Here is a 19790-nt window from a genome sequence, read left to right as displayed (position 1 = left end):
TTCGTTGCTGCGCACAGGCTTTCTCTAGTTGTGGCGAGCAGGGGCTACAACTACAACATTGCGGTATGTGGTCTTCTCACTGCGGTGGCTTCTCTTGTAGAGCACAGCCTCTAGGCCCGCAGGCTTCAGTAGTTGTGGCCCACGGGCTCTAGAGTGCAGGCTCAGTAGTTGTGGCGCACGGGCTTAGTTGCTCCGCAGCATGTGGGATCTTCCCAGACCAGGGCTTGAACCCATGTCCCCTGCACTGGCAGGTGGATTCTTTTTTTTTTTTTTCTTTAATAAATTTATGGCTGCATTGCGTCTTTGTTGCTGTGCGCGGGCTTTCTCTAGTTGTGGCGAGCAGGGGCTACTCTTCATTGTGGTGCGCGGGCTTCTCACTGTGGTGGCTTCTCTTGTTGTGGAGCAGGGGCTCTAGGCGTGCGGGCGTCAGTAGTTGTGGCATGCGGGCTCAGTAGTTGTGGCTCGCAGGCTCTAGAGCGCAGGCTCAGTAGTTGTGGCACACGGGCTTCATTGCTCCGCGGCATGTGGGATCTTCCCAGACCAGGGTTTGAACCAGTGTCCCCTGCATTGGTAGGCGGATTCTTTTTTTTTTTTTTAATAAATTTATTTATTTACTTTTGGCTACTTTGGGCCTTTGTTGCTGTGCATGGGCTTTCTCTAGTTGCGGCGAGCGGTGTCTACTCTTTGTTGCGGTGTGCGGGCTTCTCATTGCGGTGGCTTCTCTTTGTTGCAGAACACAGGCTCTAGGCGTGTGGGCTTCAGTAGTTGTGGCATGCGGGCTCAGTATTTGTGGCTCACGGGCTCTAGAGCGCAGGCTCAGTAGCTGTGGCACACGGGCTTAGTTGCTCCGCGGCATGTGGGATCTTCCCAGACCAGGGATTGAACCCGTGTCCCCTGCATTGGCAGGCGGATTCTTAACCACTGCGCCACGAGGGAAGTCCCAGGAGGAATTTTTAAAGAGGGGAGCGTGGCACTCTGGCAGCAGAATGGTGGCGGTATCTGAAATCCAACCCCTCCACCCTACTCCAAGATTGACATTCCTATCTGGTGCGAGAATTTACTTTAGAGGGCCTCAGTTTCCCTATAAGCAAAACAAGGAAAATGGACTAAATTATAGGCAATAACTGTGTAACAGTGAAATGAGCCCTTGACTTTGAGTCAAAAGACCTGGCTTAAGAGTGCCAGCTGTGGGACTTCCCTGGTGGCACAGTGGTTAAGAATCTGCCTACCAATGCAGGGGACATGGGTTCGAGCCCTGGTCAGGGAAGATCCCACATGCTGCGGAGCAACTAAGCCCGTGCGCCACAACTACTGAGCCCGTGCTCTAGAGCCCGCGAGCCACAACTACTGAGCCCACGTGCCACAACTACTAAAGCCCGCACGCCTAGAGCCCCTGCTCCACAACAAGAGAAGCCACCACAAAGAGAAGCCCGCGCACCGCAACAAAGAGTAGCCCTGGCTCGCCGCAACTAGAGAAAGCCCGCGCACAACAACAAAGACCCAACACAGCCAAAAATAAATAAATAAATAAAATTTTTAAAAAGTGCCATCTGTGCCTCTTGCAAATTATGTAACTTACAATAACTTATGTAAGCAAGCCACTTAACCTCTCTGAGGTTTAATTTTGGATCTATGAGATGCTCACTAAATATTTTTTCTATTTCTTAATTTTGTATCTATATGTAAACTTGTTATAATTATTTTATGATGTACATAAATCAAATTATTATGCTGTACACCATAAACAGTGCTGTATGTCAATTATATCTCTATAAAACTGGAAGATAAATGAAATACATTAGAAAATGAAAAATATATATATAAGACATGGAACGATTCAGTCAGCTAGTCAGTTGAGCTAGGATTGCAACCCAAGCCTTCACCTCCAAATTCTGAGCTATTCAAATTGTGCTCGAAACTAATACAACACGAAACTTTGGGGGGGAAGCCGAAAACCTGCTTTGCTGAGTCACAAAAGGCACTAGACCGTGACACTTCCCCCGGAGTTTAGCCTGGAACAGACATCACCCATCACCCAACAATGCAGGACAGGCTCAACCCCGGGGTGCGAAGGGCCACAATGAGAGTCCGATGACCAGGGGTCTAAGAATGGGCTCGTGCTGCCAGCGTCTCCCTTTCCGGACACTGTTTCTCCTCTGTCCGGTTTCAGGCTGCAGGTTTACCTCAAGAGTCATTCATTCCACCAAGATTTGAGCATCAGCTCAGAGTGGGACGGTGCGCCAGGCCCAGAGCTGAACGAGGCGAGGCAGACCAGACCCTGCTCCCTTAAACTGACTGTCCAGTGCGGGTGGGGGCGGCCGGGGGCCGGGGTCCCAGGGGGGCTACGCCCGACAGCGTTCGCACCTGCCCGGCACCACCTGAGCGCGAGCAACGGTCGGCTCCGCGACCCCTTAACTTGGCCGTCCCGCTGCGGTCACCCCGGCCCCGCGGGGCCCATCGCCCCCGTCAGCTCACCTATGGGCCGCGCCCCCAGCCGGACCCAGCCTGCACTTCCCGCTTTGTTCCCAGAGCGGGTTCTGGAAGCGCCGCGCGCACCCCGCCCCAGCCGCTTCCAGGCAGCGCCCCCACCTGCCCGGGAGGGCGTGCGGGGGCGCGCACGAGCGGCGCACGCCCGTCCCGCATGCCCGCGCTCCCGATTGGCCGCGCCGCGTGACGTCACCGGGAGGCCCCGGCGGCCGCTGGGAGCCGGCGCCCGCGCGTGCGCAGACGGAGGGCACTGAGCGGAGGGGGAGGTGGCTGGTCGCTTCTCCCGCGTCCGCCATTTTGTTGCTGTGGCTCTTGGGAGCGGGCTGGGCGAAGCGCACCCGGCGGTGCGGCGCTCCCGGGGGTCCGGTGCTTGGCTTGGCCGCGAGGCTCGGTGCGGAGCGGCGGGGGCGCGGGGCCGGCGCGCGCCTGGCCAGGAGTGACCGTAGGGTCCCGGGTGGCCTCTGCCGCGCTTGGCTTCGCCGCCGCGACCCGGCTGGGCCCGCACCCCCGAGCCGGCTCGGTCCGTGAGGCGGCCCCGGAGCAGGCGGGCGGTGCAGAGGATGCTGCGGGCCCGCGGCCGCGAGGAAGGTGCCGGCTCGGCCCAGTAGGCGCGCGGTGAGCCAGAGGCCCGGCCCGCAGACAATTCGGGCGGAGCGTCCAGCGCAGGCAGAGCAGCCCCGGCCCGCCCGGCCCAGCGCCCGGCCCGCCATGTCCTCCGCCAGGTTCGACTCCTCGGACCGCTCGGCCTGGTACATGGGGCCCGTGTCTCGCCAGGAGGCGCAGACCCGGCTCCAGGGCCAGCGCCACGGCGTGTTCCTGGTCCGCGATTCGTCCACCTGCCCCGGGGACTACGTACTGTCCGTGTCCGAGAACTCGCGGGTGTCTCACTACATCATCAACTCGCTGCCCAACCGCCGCTTCAAGATCGGGGACCAGGAGTTCGACCACCTGCCGGCCCTGCTGGAGTTCTACAAGATCCACTACCTGGACACCACCACGCTCATCGAGCCGGCGCCCAGGTGCGCGGAGGGCGTGTGCGGGCGGGGGTCGGGGCTGGACCCGTGGCCCCCCTTTCGGAACCGGGTTACTTTTCGGAGGGCATTCCGAACCGAAGGCAGTGTCAGGATCTGGATCATTGTTGATGAAGGGGTGCGTGCGTCTTAAACGTGTTGAGTTGCGGGTGCCTAGTTGAAAATGGACGCTTTTTGCCTTTCGTTACGTTCTCGGTTTAATTACCCTGCTAAAGCAACGTTTTGTTGTTGTTTTTGAAACCTTTTTTGGGCCACGGATTGGGACTCTGAAGCTAGCCTACCCTCCCCCCCGCCCCCCGCAAGCACACACGAGTTTGCACACCTTTCAAGGTTTTTGAACTCCAGGTTAAGACCTCCTGGACTGCAGCTTTTGGAACACTGGGCAGATGAAAATGCTTTAGCGTTTAGAAACAAATACCTTTAACTGTGAAATATCAGAACTATATGTTGATACCCTGGTGCCAAGTTTGAAATAACCTAGGCATCTATTTTATAATACATTAATTACAAAAATTGTAAAAGAAGGTGCATTGGCTTCAACGAAGACTTTTTTTTTTTTTAACAGTTTCCCCCCAAGCTGGACCGTCCATAGACTGGAAATCCATTTGGTTAAATTCCAAGGAGGAATGAGGCTAGAATGTTACTAAGGGAATTTTTTGAATGACACTCATCTTAATTCTATCCTACTTGAATTTCAGATGTACTTTTTGTGTTAAGTTTAATGACTTAGTATCTATTTTAAAGTTAACCCAGAGTGACACCGATCATTAGGCATCCTCTTTTCATTTGATTATTTGCCTTAATCAATATTTTGCTAGAGGTTTCTTTTATTTAAATTACGCCAAATTTGAGTTGAAGAGATAGCCTAGAATTTTAAGTAAAAGGTATTTCACTGCCCAGTTGATTTCTTAAACATTTGTTTAAAAAGGACAGATTTTTCGGGATGAGATGTTTCTGACTTTACAAATTCTCTGACAGGATGCTACTCTGAGCTCTAAACACTAAAAGCTATTATATTAATTAAGGCACACCCACTGGACGCCTCAGCGTTGCTTTTGTGGAATAGAGATAGAGTAGGAACAGCGTGACAGTGGAATGACTTTGAGGTTAACTGCAGAACTAAATGGACTTTAAAAACTGGTGAGAAAGTGATTGTAAATCAGATAGTGTATAACAAAGACCTAGACACCAAAAAGAATCTGATTGGTGAAACCTCCAGGTCCCCGAAGATACTGATGACTGGAGTCAACTTTCAGCACGTGTAATTCCAATATAAGGGGTCGGAGAGACTCTTAGAACCCACAGTAATGAGATATTAAATACGTTTAAGTAAATTACTTTCCTAGCTTGTGGAGGTGAATTATATCATTAATTTCAGGCATTTAGCATGGCATGCTGTGTGCCAGGTGTTGTGCTTACTTTGAGGTGACAGGTACTATAATGCAGCTGTGAGTGAATAACTAGATCCCCTTCTGGGTGGAGAAAAAGGATTGTGCCGCAGCGGCTTCCCGCAGAAACGACCCCAAACTTCCCCTTCAGGCGTCTTCCCAGGTGCCCTTGTAGCTTTGTGAGTGTGGTGCCTGCCCTCACCCCTCTCATCCTCCTTCCCGGGAGCCAGCCCTGCACACCCACGCACACCTGCGGGCCTTCGTTCGACTGCCGGCCCTCCGTGGAGCGCCTCCCTCCACCGGTTCCTCACCTGCGGAAATCCTCCCTGTGGTGCCGGGACCTTTACCTGACCCTCCCCCTCGAGTTCAGCTTTGATTGTTTCTCCTCTGTGCCCTCTGCCCCAGGCATTTTGCTGTAGTTTAGTTTTTCCTTTTCCCTGCTGTCTCCAAGGGCTGTCACAGTGCTGGTTGAATCAGATCCTGGCTGGATTTACTTTGTCACACTGAATCTGGATTGCCTCTCCTGAGGATTTGGTTGATGTGTTACCTACTGTAGGAGACTATGCCAGGCAAGCCTTGGCCAAATGCAGAAATCAGGGCGATGCATTTTCACACCCCAGACAGGATAAATAAAGTAGTTTAGCTTTTTTAGGCCTCAAAACTGAGCTCCTGAAGCCAGAGTTTCATGCCCCTTGGCTAATAGTTCTTTTTGGGGGTCTGTTTTGCTTAGTGAAAGGTCACAACTGTATGACTTCCTCAGAATTTAAGGACTGGTGCTTGTTTTGTGCTAGTCTGATCTTTTTTATTGGAATGTTCCTTAACTTTTAATTTTATATATTTATTCAAATATTACAGCAGAATTATGTTCCAGTGATAGGTACTGGGAAAGAGGGGTGACAGACATGCTTTCTCTGTCATGGAACTTAGATTTTAGTGGAGGAGACAGACGGAAAAGTAGAAAAATAAAATACTACAAGATTTGTGAATGCTATGAAGGAAATCAGTCTAGGCTGAGAGGATCTAGTAGAAGGGTCTTACCTGAGGTGGGGAGGTCAGAGAAAGCGTGAAACTGCAGAAGGGAGGAGGAGCAAGGCTTGGGCGAGGAGGGGGAGAGCTTATGCAAAGTTCTGGGTTGGGAAAGACAGCAATGTGATGTGAGTGTGGCTCTGAGATGCAGATCTAGAAGAGTTTGGACAGGTAATAGTCAAAGGCAGGAAATTGGGTGCCATGGAAGGGGTTTGAAGCCAGGAAGTGACCTGAGGCTGTTACTGCAATCCAGGTCAGAATGATGGTGACTGATGAGTCGTCCATCCATCCATCATAGAGACATTACGTAGACTGAGTGATGGCTGTGGTTTGAAAATAAGTTGCTGGTGGGAGGGGGGATGATGGGGAAGAGAAAGGAAGAGACAAAGATGACGTGGTATATTTGTAGCTGTCTGTTCTCTGGGTTATCTTATCGTCTTTTGAGTTTGTCTGTGGTATTCATTTCTGTCTTAGATTTTAAATTTAAACACGAAAGGTATGTCAGTGGCTTTTGATTTTTGAATGACCCTAAGGGATTCTTTTTCTGCAGATGGGTGTAATTTTTATATTAAAAATCATTTGATAAACAGAAACCTTGTGGTTTTCACCTCCATTTTATTTGAGTATAAACACTTTTAAGATTCTGTTTATTAGGTTATAGTTAGTACTCAGGTAGGCGCTACTGGTTTTTTTGTTTCTGTTTTAATAGAGGCTATTTCCAGTTTAACAACAGAGTGTTTCAGGTTTCTGAGTGGATTTAGTTTAGCTATGAAATACATTTTCCTACGGTTTAGAAAATTGAAAGTGTGTTTTGCGTAGCTTGCTTTGCTTATAAAATTTTCCAGTTCTAGCTTATGTAGCTATATGATGGCTGGGAGAAAAATCATGAGAAGTAAAAGTTGAAAAACTGAGGCAAGTTGACCCATAGAGAAAACCCTGTTTTTTAGTCAGCAGACATTGCTCATTGCATGTGCTGGTAATATGGAACTAACGTTGACTTAGCAGTCCCTGTCATGCTCTTGAGGAGCTTCCTGGTTACTGAGACTATTTAAAAGGCCAAGTTCATGTCATCGGATACAGACAGTAGCTGTGGGAGGGCGGAGAAAGGATGCGCAGCCTAACCTGAGCATCCCGAGGGGACCCTCACACGTGTGCCACAGAGGCCACACTGTGGGGGACTGGAGGGTACCCCAGGTAGCATGGCCATGCCTCCCCCCACGGCCCCTGTCTGAATATTTAAGGGAACTTTTGGACTTTTGTAATTAGGAGTAGGGGAGAAGGATTAACAGTGATTTTTGATTAGCATAGAATTGGACACTGTGGATAAACCTTTGAGTTTCTTCTACCAATAGTTTAAATCACCTAAGTTCAATTTAGATGGGATCCATAAACGTCATTATGCTGGGAATGGAGTCTCGCCCAGGTGAGAATTGTGTTCCCATGGCACGTAAAGTGCTGATAGCCATTTGCTTTGTGACCTTTCTCTTGTTTAAGACTCAAATTCAGAGAACTTTTTATCTAAGAATTCTGCTCTTGATCTGAACAGTTGGACTAGGTTCTAAGGTGCTAAGGTTCCTTCAGGCTAAAATATTTTAGTTCTTTCTGATAAGTGAAAGGGGGCAGTGGTGATTATCCTGGAGTTGGAGTTAAGATCACAAGGAGTAAGGTGGGACCACCAGGCATGTGCAGCTGGTCGGGAACGACAGCCAAGTGTGAGTTCTGCGGTGGTGAGGCGAAGAGGCTTGGACAGCAAACCAGGTGGCACACGGGATCTCCTTGTCTGTGGAACAGATTTAACCCAGGCTTAGGGGAAATGCTTCCCTGTGTCTTGGGCATTTTAATTTTAGCAGGAATTTCAATATATTGAGGCTTACTGTATCCCAAAGCCCAATGCTAGACTCAAGTCATATAATGGAAGTAAACCACGGCCCTAGCTTTTGAGAAGCTCAGTATACTGAACAAATGAAAATAGAATAACATGGGAGCTTAAAAGCAAGGATGGTCAACTAAAGGGTCAGGCAGGGCCTGAAAGGGAAGGTGCTCTGTGAACTGGTTCTTTTTTTTTTTTTTTTTAAACATCTTTATTGGAGTATAATTGCTTTACAATGTTGTGTTAGTTTCTGCTGTATAACAGAGTTAATCAGCTATATGTATACATATATCCCCATATCCCCTCCCTCTTGTGTCTCCCTCCTTCCCTCCCTATCCCACCCCTCTAGGTGGTCACAAAGCACCAAGCTGATCTCCCTGTGCTATGCGGCTGCTTCCCACTAGCTATCTATTTTACATTTGGTAGTGTATATACGTCAATGCCACTCTCTCACTTCGTCCCAGCTTACCCTTCACCCTCCCCATGTCCTCAAGTCCATTCTGTACATCTGCATCTTTATTCCTTTTCTGCCCCTAGGTTCATTAGAACCTTTTTTTTTTTTTTTTTAGATTCCATATATATGTGTTAGCATACGGTATTTGTTTTTCTCTTTCTGACTTCACGTGAACTGGTTCTTGAAGGATGAGAACAAGTGTATGAGGTAGAAGAGGTGCTGGGAAAGGCACAGGTGTGGTTCGTGTGAGTGAGGGGCCGCGAGCTAGGAAGTTAAGAATGCTGAACTGTGAAGGCCCTCTGTGCTTTGTACATGAGTTTAGCAGTGGGAGCCCTCTAAAGTTTTTAAGAAGAGAACTGTCATGGTCAGTTTTATTTTTTAGAAACTGGTGTGGGCGGGGTGGTGAAAGTCTGGAGTGTGGGGTTAATTGAGGGCTGTTACAGGGGAAGGGATTGTGAGAAGCTGAACTGAGATCTCGTGTGTTGGGAATATAAGGTGGAAGCCGACGACAGCCGTCGCTGGGCAGTTGCCTGTAGGTGAGTGGAGAGCTGTGGCTTCAGGGATGATTGAATGGTGCCTCTGAGAGAATGGAGAGGAGGGATGGGGGGAGGGGGTCGATGGTTTTCAACAGGGAAGCCAGGCGGGGTTCAGCAATCTGATGGGTTTGTTAACGAGAAGAGGGTCGGGGGCCAAATATACAGATTTGGGTCTAAGCTTTGGTGGAATCCGCAGAATGAGCAGAGGCAGAGAAGCTGTGGATGGAGGTGCAGAGGCAGGCGCCGCCGATGGAGAGCCATTGGTGAAGGTGCTGCGAAGCCAGGGATGGAGGGAGAGTCCTCCGTGCTCAGGGCCACCTAGGGGTAAGAAGCGCCGGAAGCACTTTGAGCAGACGGGTACTTAGCCAGTCTTCTTGGAATTGATTCTTTTACCATCTGTTTTGTTTTCCAACTTTTTATTGTGAAATCTTTCATACATACACAAGAGTATGTATATACATGTATATAATAAGAAAAATCTTCCATATCCATGTTACCCCCTTTAAAAACTAGAACAGGACCTTTGAAACTCTCTCCTGCCAGAAGTTGATTGTATTGCTTCCTTAACAGGAATAAGGTGATTGTAAGCATAGAAGGCATTAAAGCTGAAGTTTAAAGAAAATGTTTTATCTGTGCTTTATACACGCAGCTGAGAATGCTTTTAACCAAAGTAGGAGGGAGATTCATTGTCATTCGATGAGGAGTGTCTTCTCTTCCAGAGCTGGTGAGAGGGGGAGAGGGAGAAGAAGCATGGGTTTGGTGTGCTTGATGGGCTTGGGAAACTGTGTGTGTGCTGGATGCTATTTACAGTCCTGATGAAGGAACAAATTGCGAAACAATTGAGAAACAATGAGTTGTTCCAGTTTTATGTTTCCTATTTCTTTGGGCAGTGGGGTCTAATATGTTAAGTATTTCTGACCTGGCATCATCATGCTTTCATCTCCGCAGTGGGACTAATGTGTAATTTGCAGGGGATTTTGATGAATACACGAGTTTGAGAAAATGGGGAGTGGAGGGCTTTGAATTTGTCAGGGGTGTGGCTGGGAGGTTGATTTCCTGTCATATTTAGGGATGTCTGTGTGTGTGCCAAATCAGGAAAGGAGCCCCAGGTCACTGTAGCAGTGAAGTGGTGGAGAAAGTGTAAGCTGTCCTCCCTCTTGCCAGGTCTGCACGAGCACCCTCCCCAGCTCCGCCTCGGCTGTCTAGACCAGGCCTCAGCGAGCTCACGGTGAAGGGCTAGCTGGTCAGCACTTTAAGCTTTGTGGGCCCTGTTGTCCCCATCGCAGCCACTCAGCTCCGCCCTCGTACTGTGAAAGCAGCCACAGACAGCCCATGAGCGCACGGGCCTGGCTGGGTTCTACTCAGACCTTATTTGTAAAACCAGCTGCTGGGCCGGTGGCCTGCAAGCCATAGTTTGTGGACCCCTTGGCCAGACTTACAGATAGTTTTTGTATAGTATACTGGAGCTGAGAATGGTCATTACTTTTTTAAGAGTTATATGAAAAGAAGACTATCTGACAAAGGCCATATGTAGCCAGCAAGCCTCAAATGTGTGCCGGCCAGCCCGCTCCTGGCCTTGCTTGTGGGAACCAGCCAGCCCCGCGAGCTGTGGGGAAGCTGGGAAGGGAGCGTTTGAACCCTTGGGCCTCTAAGTCTTCTGATGTAGAATCAGAATGTGTAAGCCTGTCTAACGCGAAATCTTTCAGCTTTAAAGGGGGCTAGTCTTTGGCTTTTTCTGCACCCTCCCCTTGCCTGTTCTGACCCTTAGCAGAACTTGACCCCGTCAGCTTCTGTGGGACATATGAATGACACTTGGTGCTCTCATTTGCCTTCCAGTCTCTGTCGCTACTAAGTTTGCAGTCTTTTGAGAGCAGAAACTTGGTTTTAATTCATTGTTTGTCCCCCAAGTTCTTAGCACATAATAAGGCCAGTGGGTACCTGGGTAAATGGATGTCATTAGTGTTAATCCCTACTGAAGCTGTACTAGTGTTCTTACGGTCTGTGGAACTGCTTTTAACTTTTAACTGTATAAACAGTAAAATAACCCTTGGAGGAGTCTGCAGTGGAACCAAGTGTGCTCTTGGTGAAGTATCTGAGATTTGTATAGTGTGACCCAAACTCTCACAGAATCTCCGTGGCCCTTGAGTTAGGATCAGGAGTGTACTTTCAGGGGTGGGGGGTGAGGAGCTGATGGGGTGCTTAGTGCCGGTCAGGAACTGTTGTGGGTGTTTCACACACAGCGTTAATTCTCAGACACCTGAGAGACCCACGGGTTGTCCCTGCGGCTGACGAGCTGAGAGGCTGTGAGTGAGGACACTGCCTTGTGCAAATCCAAGTGGAAAGCATTGTACCTCCCAGGATTGCTGTGTCAGATTTACTGTCTGCCAAGACTGCAGGTAGTCCCCGATGCAGGTATAAGTGTCAGCCTTTTCTTTGTTTTGCTGTTCCTGCTCACTCTTTTTTAGATATACTGATAGTAAGCAGTTTGCCCCTTTGTTGTCGGGTTGTTAATAAGTAATAAGGCCTTTGAGGTTTTAAATCACTCTTCTAACCACCAAGGTATCCTGACTACTGTGAAGCTAGTCATTTACATTAAAAAGATGTAAGTTTTGCCAAATTACAAAGACTTCTGGAGAGTAGTGTGGCAAAATGTACCGAGGGCCGTGAAAACGTTCCTATTCTTTAATCCAGGAATCTAGGCTTTACAAGAAATACAGTGCAGGGAAATTAAATTCAAAAGAGTGTGTGAAGATGGTAATAGAGAGAAAGAAGAACCATTCAGAAACACAGGGATGCTTGTTTGCAGCAGTCTCACCGAATGAAGCAAGAGCAGTATAGTGGGGAAACGCAGAAAAACTGCCCCTGGCATGTGTACATGGGACTCTTTTTTAATAAATTTATTTATTTATTTATTTATTTTTGGCTGCATTGGGTCTTCGTTGCTGCGCGCAGGCTTTCTCTAGTTGCGGCAAGCGAGATTCTCATTGCGGTGGCTTCTCTTGTTGCGGAGCACAGGCTCTAGGCGCAGACTTCAGTAGTTGTGGCACACGGGCTCAGTAGTTGTGGCTCACGGGCTCAGTAGTTGTGGCTCACGGGCTTAGTTGCTTCGTGGCATGTGGGATCTTCCCAGACCAGGGCTCGAACCCTTTTCCCCTGCATTGGCAGGCAGATTCTTAACCACTGCGCCACCAGGGAAGTCCTGTATGTGGGACTGTTAAGAAAGAAAGCCATAAAGTGGGTGGGCGGATGGGAGGGAGGGAGGAGGGAAGGAGAACTGTAGCTACCTTGGGGCAGGAACTGTGGGATTTTTTTCTCTTTTGTTTTCCTTTTTTTTTTGCAGAATGTTGTAACATGGTAACACTTTTTTAAAAAGAAACTTTTTTTTTAATTAAAGTGCTTCAACTTAGGAGATCATGTTGTTATGTGAAACAACTTTTTAGGTCATTAATTGGGGGAAAAAGAGGGAATGGCCATGATCTACTGGAAGATAAAACAATTGTAGTCCGTCGTTAGGCAGGCATAGGCCCTATCCCAGCGTTCTCCCTCGGGCTGCTCCAGAACCAGCCTTGGTGATGACTCTGCAGGCATCACCCTCTAAAGAGGTGGAGACTCTGGGTGAAGTTACTCTGGTGTAGATTCTGTGCTTCAAAAAAGTTAAGGGGAGGAAATGCTAACAGCAAAATAGGTTTTCCCAAAACTTCATGTATTCGCAACTTTCCAGAACACTTCTTAGGTGAAGAGAGACCTCTATACTTCTCTTGCAGAAGGGGCATTCCAGATGGGGTGTTGCTGAAGAGAAGGGACAGTGCTTTTCTTTTTCTTTCTTTTTTTTTTTTTTTTTAATTAATTTATTTATTTTTGGCTGTGTTGGGTCTTTGTTGCTGTGCACATGGGCTTTCTCTAGTTGCAGCGAGCGGGGGTTACTCTTCGTTGCGGTGCACAGGCTTCTCATTGCGGTGACTTCGTGGAGCATGGGCTCTAGGCGCGCAGGCTCAGTAGTTGTGGCGCATGGGCTTAGTTGCTCCACAGCACGTGGGATCTTCCTGGACCAGGGCTCGAACCTGTGTCTCCTGCATTGGCAGGCGGATTCTTAACCACTGTGCCACCAGGGAAGCCCGGGACGGTGCTTTTCTAACCGACTCTAGGTGGTTCCGGGTGTGCGGTGCAGACTCACAGGGGAGCTCCAAGAGCGGGTGGCCGGGGGTGTGATGCTTAGGTGAGAGCTCTTGCGTCTGAGCTTTTCCGTGAAAATTTTCACGTTTTCATTTTGAGGCTCAGATGATGATTCCTGTACAAGATGCAGTATGGGTTGTTGTTTTTTTTTAAATTATAATGCAAGTATATACTCCCTTTCCTGGTTTTTATATTTTGAGGGGCACAGAGACCTTTGTCATCTCTCTGGGTGCCCGGGGAAGTGTGCAGGGTGCACGCCCTAGATTAGGACCAGAAGGAAGAGTGTGTGGTGGTTGTGATGGGCCTAAGGAAGGAGGCAGCTGAACTCACAGGGGATTTAAAAATAATTTAAAAAATTCAGACCAGGTATCTGTATGTGTAAACAAAAGCTTTCTGTGAAACAGAGATATGTGGGAGGGGTGCTATGCACCTAACGTTAATATTCAGGATATTAACTTCGATTGCATTACAAACTACAGAGGATAAAACAGTGTGACAGGACCTTCTTAATGTCTGAGAATATGGAGAGGGAAATAATTTGTTACAGAGTTAATTGGTTTATTTTAAAAGTTTGACAAACACTGGTATAGAGTAAGATTTTTCTCTTAATTTTCTCTCTCTCTGAAGGTATCCGAGCCCACCAATGGGATCTGTATCAGCACCCAGCCTGCCTACAGCAGAAGAAAATCTGGAATATGTACGAACTCTCTATGATTTTCCTGGGAATGATGCCGAAGACCTGCCCTTTAAAAAGGGTGAGATCCTGGTGATAATAGAGAAGCCGGAAGAACAGTGGTGGAGTGCCCGGAACAAGGATGGCCGGGTGGGGATGATTCCCGTCCCTTATGTGGAAAAGCTTGTGAGGTCCTCGCCACACGGAAAGCATGGGAATAGGAATTCCAACAGTTACGGGATCCCAGAACCTGCTCACGCGTATGCTCAGCCTCAGACCACGGCTCCTCTGCCTGCAGTTTCCAGCACTCCTGGGGCAGCGGTCAGCCCTTTGCCATCCACACAGAATGGACCTGTCTTTGCAAAAGCAATTCAGAAAAGAGTGCCCTGTGCTTATGACAAGACCGCCCTGGCATTAGAGGTAAAATCTACTAAGGCTGGTTCTTTGGGTCCTTTGACACTCAGTTTTCGTTTTCTTTGGCTGTGGCTTGCGGGGATCTCAGTTCCCCGACCAGGAATTGAACCCGTGCCCTAGGCAGTGGAAGCACGGAGTCCTAACCACTGGACTGCCAGGGAATTCCCTAAAAATGCAGATTTTTAGAAGAATGGTCCCATATATTTTTGTGTGTTATTTTTTTACTGATGTATAAATTTATATAAATTACGTAAGTGAGGTGGGCCCTAAATATTATTGTATTAGAATATGGGATTTGGTACCACAGTTCCCAGCTCTTTCATTTATTGATAACTTATGAAAATGGTTTGTGAATCACACACTGCAATGTAAGTATCATTATAATATGAGTACCGTTTTATACTCTTCCTTAGTATCATTACATCACATGTGTGTTAGAGAAACTGAGATTAAGTTATTGCTTGTTCCGTGTGTGTTCACCCCAAGGTCACAGTAGGGCAGAGTTGGGAGGCAGCCCAGGTGCATGGCAGGAGGATGAAGTCATGGGGCCTGTTGCTTCAGAGCAGCCTGCCCTCAGGTTCAAAGGGAGCTGTGATTTTTGTGTGTTTTTTCCACTGGTTATCCTGAGGTTTTTTTGGACCAAGAGTAATACCCAAGTGAACTACACGTGGAGGTTTGGTTCAGAGTCTGAGGTTACTTCTCCCTCTCACGTTGGCTCTAAGGAAAGAGCATCTGAGGCGGGGGCCGGGGCTGGGGAGGACCTGGTGCTTTTATACTTCGCAGTGGAAGAACAGGAAGGGAACCAGAAGAGGCTCCTTCCACAGATGGAGGCCTGGCTGAGTAGGCCTGCTGGCCTTCTCATCCCCACACAGACCTGCCCCTGCACGGTACACACCTCAGCACCCTAAAATAACTTGGGGTGTTCTGGGCTCTAAATACCTTCCAGTTTGCTTAGTGGTTTCAGGCTCTGGGAGCACTTCCACATCTCTGGTCTCCTCATGGGAGTGGGGAGCTAGGATTTAGAGTTGTGTTATGCAGCTGACGGTTGGCACACCAGGGTGAGATCCTGGGGGTCCAGGCTCCCAGTCAGAATTCCAAGCCCCGTAAAGGAAGTCAGGAAGTGAGTTCTTACCTGAGCCAGGATTTAAAGCCTCACTCCCTTTAGGACGCCTGTGTGTTGACTTCTGGCTCTAAGATGTGCAGTTTAGAAACCCCTGTCTCCCATGTGTGTTCTTTGGAGTGTGCACAGGGGGTTGTAGAGAGGATCACTCAGAGCTTGGGGAGTGGATACATAGGTGGGTGACTTAGGGAGGCCGGGGTGAGGAGAAGGAGCCTGGTTCGTGAAGCATATTTGAAGATAACCCATTTTCTCGGCTGTTAACACTGCTTTTCTAGTCTCAGGCCCCGGAGACGGGTCTCCACACCCGAGCCTCCTCGTGACACCAGACCAGCCGTGTCAGCCTCGTGAAAGGCTGCCTTAGGTGATTAGAGTGTTAGTGGACCCAAGAAATAGACCTTTGCCAAATTCCACTTCATGGTATTTCCTGTGCTGTGTGTTTAAATGAGACTTTCAGCTATGCCATAAATAAGTATTTCTGTGAATTATGTTATCTTCTAAAACTGATGCCTGTCGGATCTTGTTAAAAACAGTCCCCTCTTGGGACTGTTGCAATTAGGTTACCAGGAAAAGTATTAAAATTAAAATAAGAAAGGTGAGACAAGTAGGACAAAATGTGCCAGTAATTGAAGCTTCGTTATTCCCCTTGAGATGGTGTTACAAAGTGAGGAAGGTTCAGGTGAACTTTACTTCCTGAGTTAGTTCACAAGGTTTTTTCATAAAACTTGAGTTTTGAAAGAACGGTCCTGCACGTGAAGAGATATTTTAAGAGAGGTCTTTGTTTAGACACTTTGCTCTCTTGCTCACCTCTTTTCAGGAAGCGAGTTGGTCCTTGGGATTTGGTTTGAAAGGGGAGCCTCCCGTGCCCTTGGTGGAGCAGGGCTGGAAGGGCTCCTGGGAAGCAGGGGTGTTCTCAGGTGGTGGGGAGTGGCGAAGGCCTTTCCAAAGGTAGATCGTTGGCAGAAGAGAATGTTTGGAGCAAGGGTGCTGTGGTCATTACAAAATAACCTGCAGTCCAAGTTGTGTCCTCTGACACAGCGGCCCGCATTCGAGTCCCAGCTGTTCCTGGTGTGATCTTGGGCACGTTTCTCAAATTCTCTAAGCCTAAAAGGCACCCTGGCTCTGAGAGTTGATGTATGTTTGTTAATCATCCATTCATGCATCCAACCTGTGAGGGGTGCCTTGTAGGGTCCTGCCACCAAAGAGCTTGCCACCTAATGAAAGATTAGAGGCAGAAACCAGCAGTGTGGTAAGTGATCTGATAGCACAGAGTAGGTGGGAGCAGAGATGGAGGTAGGAGATGGGAATGTGGGTGGGTGTTGGTCTGGGAAGGCTTCCTGCCGGAGGTGACCCTTGAACTGAGTTTTGAAGGATGACTAGAAGTTAGCTGGGTGAAGTGGGAGGAGGCATTCCCGGCAGAAGAAAGAGCTTGCTGGAACAAGAGAACACCACTGTGTAGCTGCAGGTCATTGAGAGTGTTGGGTGTGTTGGGCAAAAGACAAAAGCTTGGACGCGAGCTGTGACCATATCAGCAGAGAGCTAAGCTGAGGAGGTGAACAATTTTCTTGTGGTCTTCACTGAGGCATGAAATCGCTGTTTTCTCACAACTGTTAGAGGTTCTGAAGTTTGCAGGTGGGCAGTTTACCTTTTTATTGATTGATTTTTAAGTAATTTAGAGCAAATGCTTGAGTCTCCCTATAATAATACAAGTCTCCCATACTCATATTCCAGTATACTTTCCTGACTAGAAAAGGGCAGAAATTTGTTAGCACCTTCAGAGTTGTACTTAGCTCTGGGCACGCACAGCCAGGAGTCTGAATGGAGCCTCATGGAGCAGTGCCCCGTGGTGTGGGCTAAGGGAACGGTGGTGAATTGGGGTAGGGGCTGCAGGTGAGGTGTGGAGGGAGTGGGGATGGGTCGATGGAGTCAAGGAGGGCAAGTGGGGTGGTCCTTAGCTCTGTCTTCCTGATGCCTCAGCTCCTACCTCAGCCTCACCACGGACACCTCCAAAAACATTCCCTTCTTCAGCAGAGGTTTCCTGAGTGCCTGGATGTGGCTACAGGAGTGGGGAGTGCAGCGGGGAGCAACGCAGAGGGCCCGTCTTTGTGGAGCCTGGGACACAGTCTCATGACATGGTCTCTGCTTCCACCAGGGAGAAACCAGCCACCTCATCCCTGTCCTGTACCTGCCTCGCTCAGTGTGGGCCCCTGCAGTTGTCCCTCTTGAGGTTTTTGTTCGTTGGTTTTGGTTTTTTCAGTCTTACCCACCTGTATGCTTCTGGTCTTTTAAAATCCTGATTACATCATGTAGCATGTTGATCACCCCCTCGGTTTCATGTTATCTGCAAATTTCATAAATGCACGATCCAGATCCTTCTCTGCAGCCTCTCCTGATCCATGTCTGATATCTGAAAAAGGACAGTGAGGTTGGTCTGGTGTGACTTATTCCTGACTGAGCCCATGCTGCCTTCCGGAGACCCCATTTCCCATTCTAAATGCTCATTAACCATCTGTCTGCTAATTGCATCCAGAATTTTGTCCAGGTTTGATCTCAAGCTCACTTTTTGTGTTTCATAGAATTTGCCATCATCCCTGTTAGAACAAAAACCAAGAGACTTGACCCTTCATAAGCCTGCGAGTGTTCTGTGATGTAATTCTCTGTGGCAGATGACCAGCAGTGGACTGGTCCTGTTTACCAGTGTGTTTGGTCAGCACTTGGATATCTGTCCTTATCAGCATGAGGCCATCCTTTCATCTGTGGTGCATGTTTTTTCTGTGAGCTCACCAGCATGCTCAAGAAACCTGCTCTTCACTCCCATTGGGGTCATCTGCGATTGTGTTGTTTACATTTCTTGGGTTGTCTACTCCCCATTTTGAAAACCCCTAGACACTGAGTTGCATCTGGTCTCAATCTTTTGAATTGACCTTCCTAAGACCCATGGTACTACTTCCTTCACTGACTGGCCTAGAATTCCCAGATTTCTGCGTCTACCAGTTGGTTTTGCTTCATTGGTTAGAATTAAGTGTTTGCATTAGCAGTTTCTTCATCGCTGCTTCTACTTACTGAGAGGAAGTTATCTACAAAGCAAATCTGGGTTTCCTCAGTGCTGATTGTGTTCTTCTGCTCTCCGGGATCAGCTGTGAGTTCCTGTGGCTGGAACTCTATGCCCACAGTGATGTCTGGTCTGCATGTGGAGGTCTGTAAGGGTCACGCCTCCCAGCGTGAGGGTGCTGCTCTGTCTCAGCGATTCCCCTCCTCACCAAGGCTTGTCAGAGATGCCCACAAGCTCACACCCACCTTCTTAAGGACTTTCATCAGGGCTGCCAGGCTCCTTCTCCATCCTTCTGTCTTTGACATGTCACTTGTCCTTAACAGCATCCAGTTTTAGGAATTCTGTGCCTAAGGTAACATTTTTTTTCCTAGCATATCATATTCTCATTGGATTGTGAATTAGAGAATATTCTTAAAAGGGTTTTGTTCCTCTTTCTTCCTATGTAAATTGAGTGAGAGTACTGTGAAATTGGGGCCCTAGTGTGGTTCAGACAAGGCCAGTCCCACCCTGGTCATTAAGCTAACCTCAGTTTTCCATACATGGTAATAGCTATTGTGTAAGGAGAACCATCAGCTAGGGGCTTCACAGAGAATATTTTAGTTGATCCTCATAGCTGCCCCATTTTATGCACTTAGAACTTGAGGTTTGTTTAATTTGTTGACAGTCTCATAGTTGGTATGTGGTAGAGCTAGGACTCAGCCCACACAGTCTTTCTTTAAACAGCTTTATTGAGATAAAATTCACATATCATACAATTTACCCATTTAAAGTGTACAACTCAGTGGTCTTTGGCGTGTTAAATTATTCATTTTTTTAAAATTGTGATGAAATGTGCATAACAGAATTTGCCCTTTTTAAGTGTACAATTCAGTGGCATTAATTGCATTCACAGTGTTGTGCAGTCATCAGCACTGTTTCCAAAACTTTTTCCTCACCCCAAACTATAACTATTAAGCAGTAACTCGCCACCCTCCTCTCCTGAGGCCCTGGTAATCTCTAGTCTACCTTCTATCTGTATGAATTTGCCTATTTTAGATACCTCATATAGTAAATGGAATCATAAAGTGTTTGTCCTTTGGATTGGGCTTATTTCACAGAGCATAATGTTTTAAGGTTCATCCATGTTATAGCGAGTATCTTCATTCTTTTTATAGCTAAATAAAATTCCGTTGTATGGATAGACCACATTTTGTTTATCCATTCATTAGGTAATGGTCATTAGAGTTATTTCCACCTTTTGGTTATTGAGGATAGTGTTAGGAACATTTATCTACACGTTTTTGTTTGAATACCTGTTTTCAGTTCTCTAGGGTATATGCCTAACAGTGGAATTGCTGGGTAGCTCTTTGTTTAACTTTTGAGGCCAACTAAACTGTTTCCACAGTGGCTGCACCATTTTACAATCCCACAAGCAATCCACAGTTCTCCACATCCTCATCAACACCTGTTATTTTCCTTCTTTTTAAAATTTATAGCCATCCTACTGGCTATAAAGTGGCATCTTGTGGTTTTGATTTGCACTGCTGTAATTACTAATTATGTTAAGTGTCTTTTCCTGTGCCTCTTGGC

General features: G+C 47.8%; 1 protein-coding gene across 1 annotated transcript in view; it reads left to right on the top strand.

Annotated features, from left to right (window-relative positions):
- Positions 1-2740: 2740 nt before the first annotated feature.
- The window catches only part of CRKL (CRK like proto-oncogene, adaptor protein), a 30915-nt gene continuing 13865 nt past the window's right edge, over positions 2741-19790 (top strand). Inside the window, exons 1-2 of the mRNA XM_061169939.1 lie at positions 2741-3506; positions 13593-14058. Of these exons, the coding sequence (XP_061025922.1) occupies positions 3196-3506; positions 13593-14058 (777 nt within the window). The 5' untranslated portion in view covers positions 2741-3195. The remainder of the gene's footprint in view (positions 3507-13592; positions 14059-19790) is intronic.

This window comes from Eubalaena glacialis, chromosome 15 (assembly GCF_028564815.1).
Source record: "Eubalaena glacialis isolate mEubGla1 chromosome 15, mEubGla1.1.hap2.+ XY, whole genome shotgun sequence".
Classification (NCBI taxonomy): Eukaryota; Metazoa; Chordata; class Mammalia; order Artiodactyla; family Balaenidae; genus Eubalaena; species Eubalaena glacialis.
Note: the sequence above shows the minus strand (reverse complement) of the source record. Positions and strands in the feature narration are given on the sequence as shown.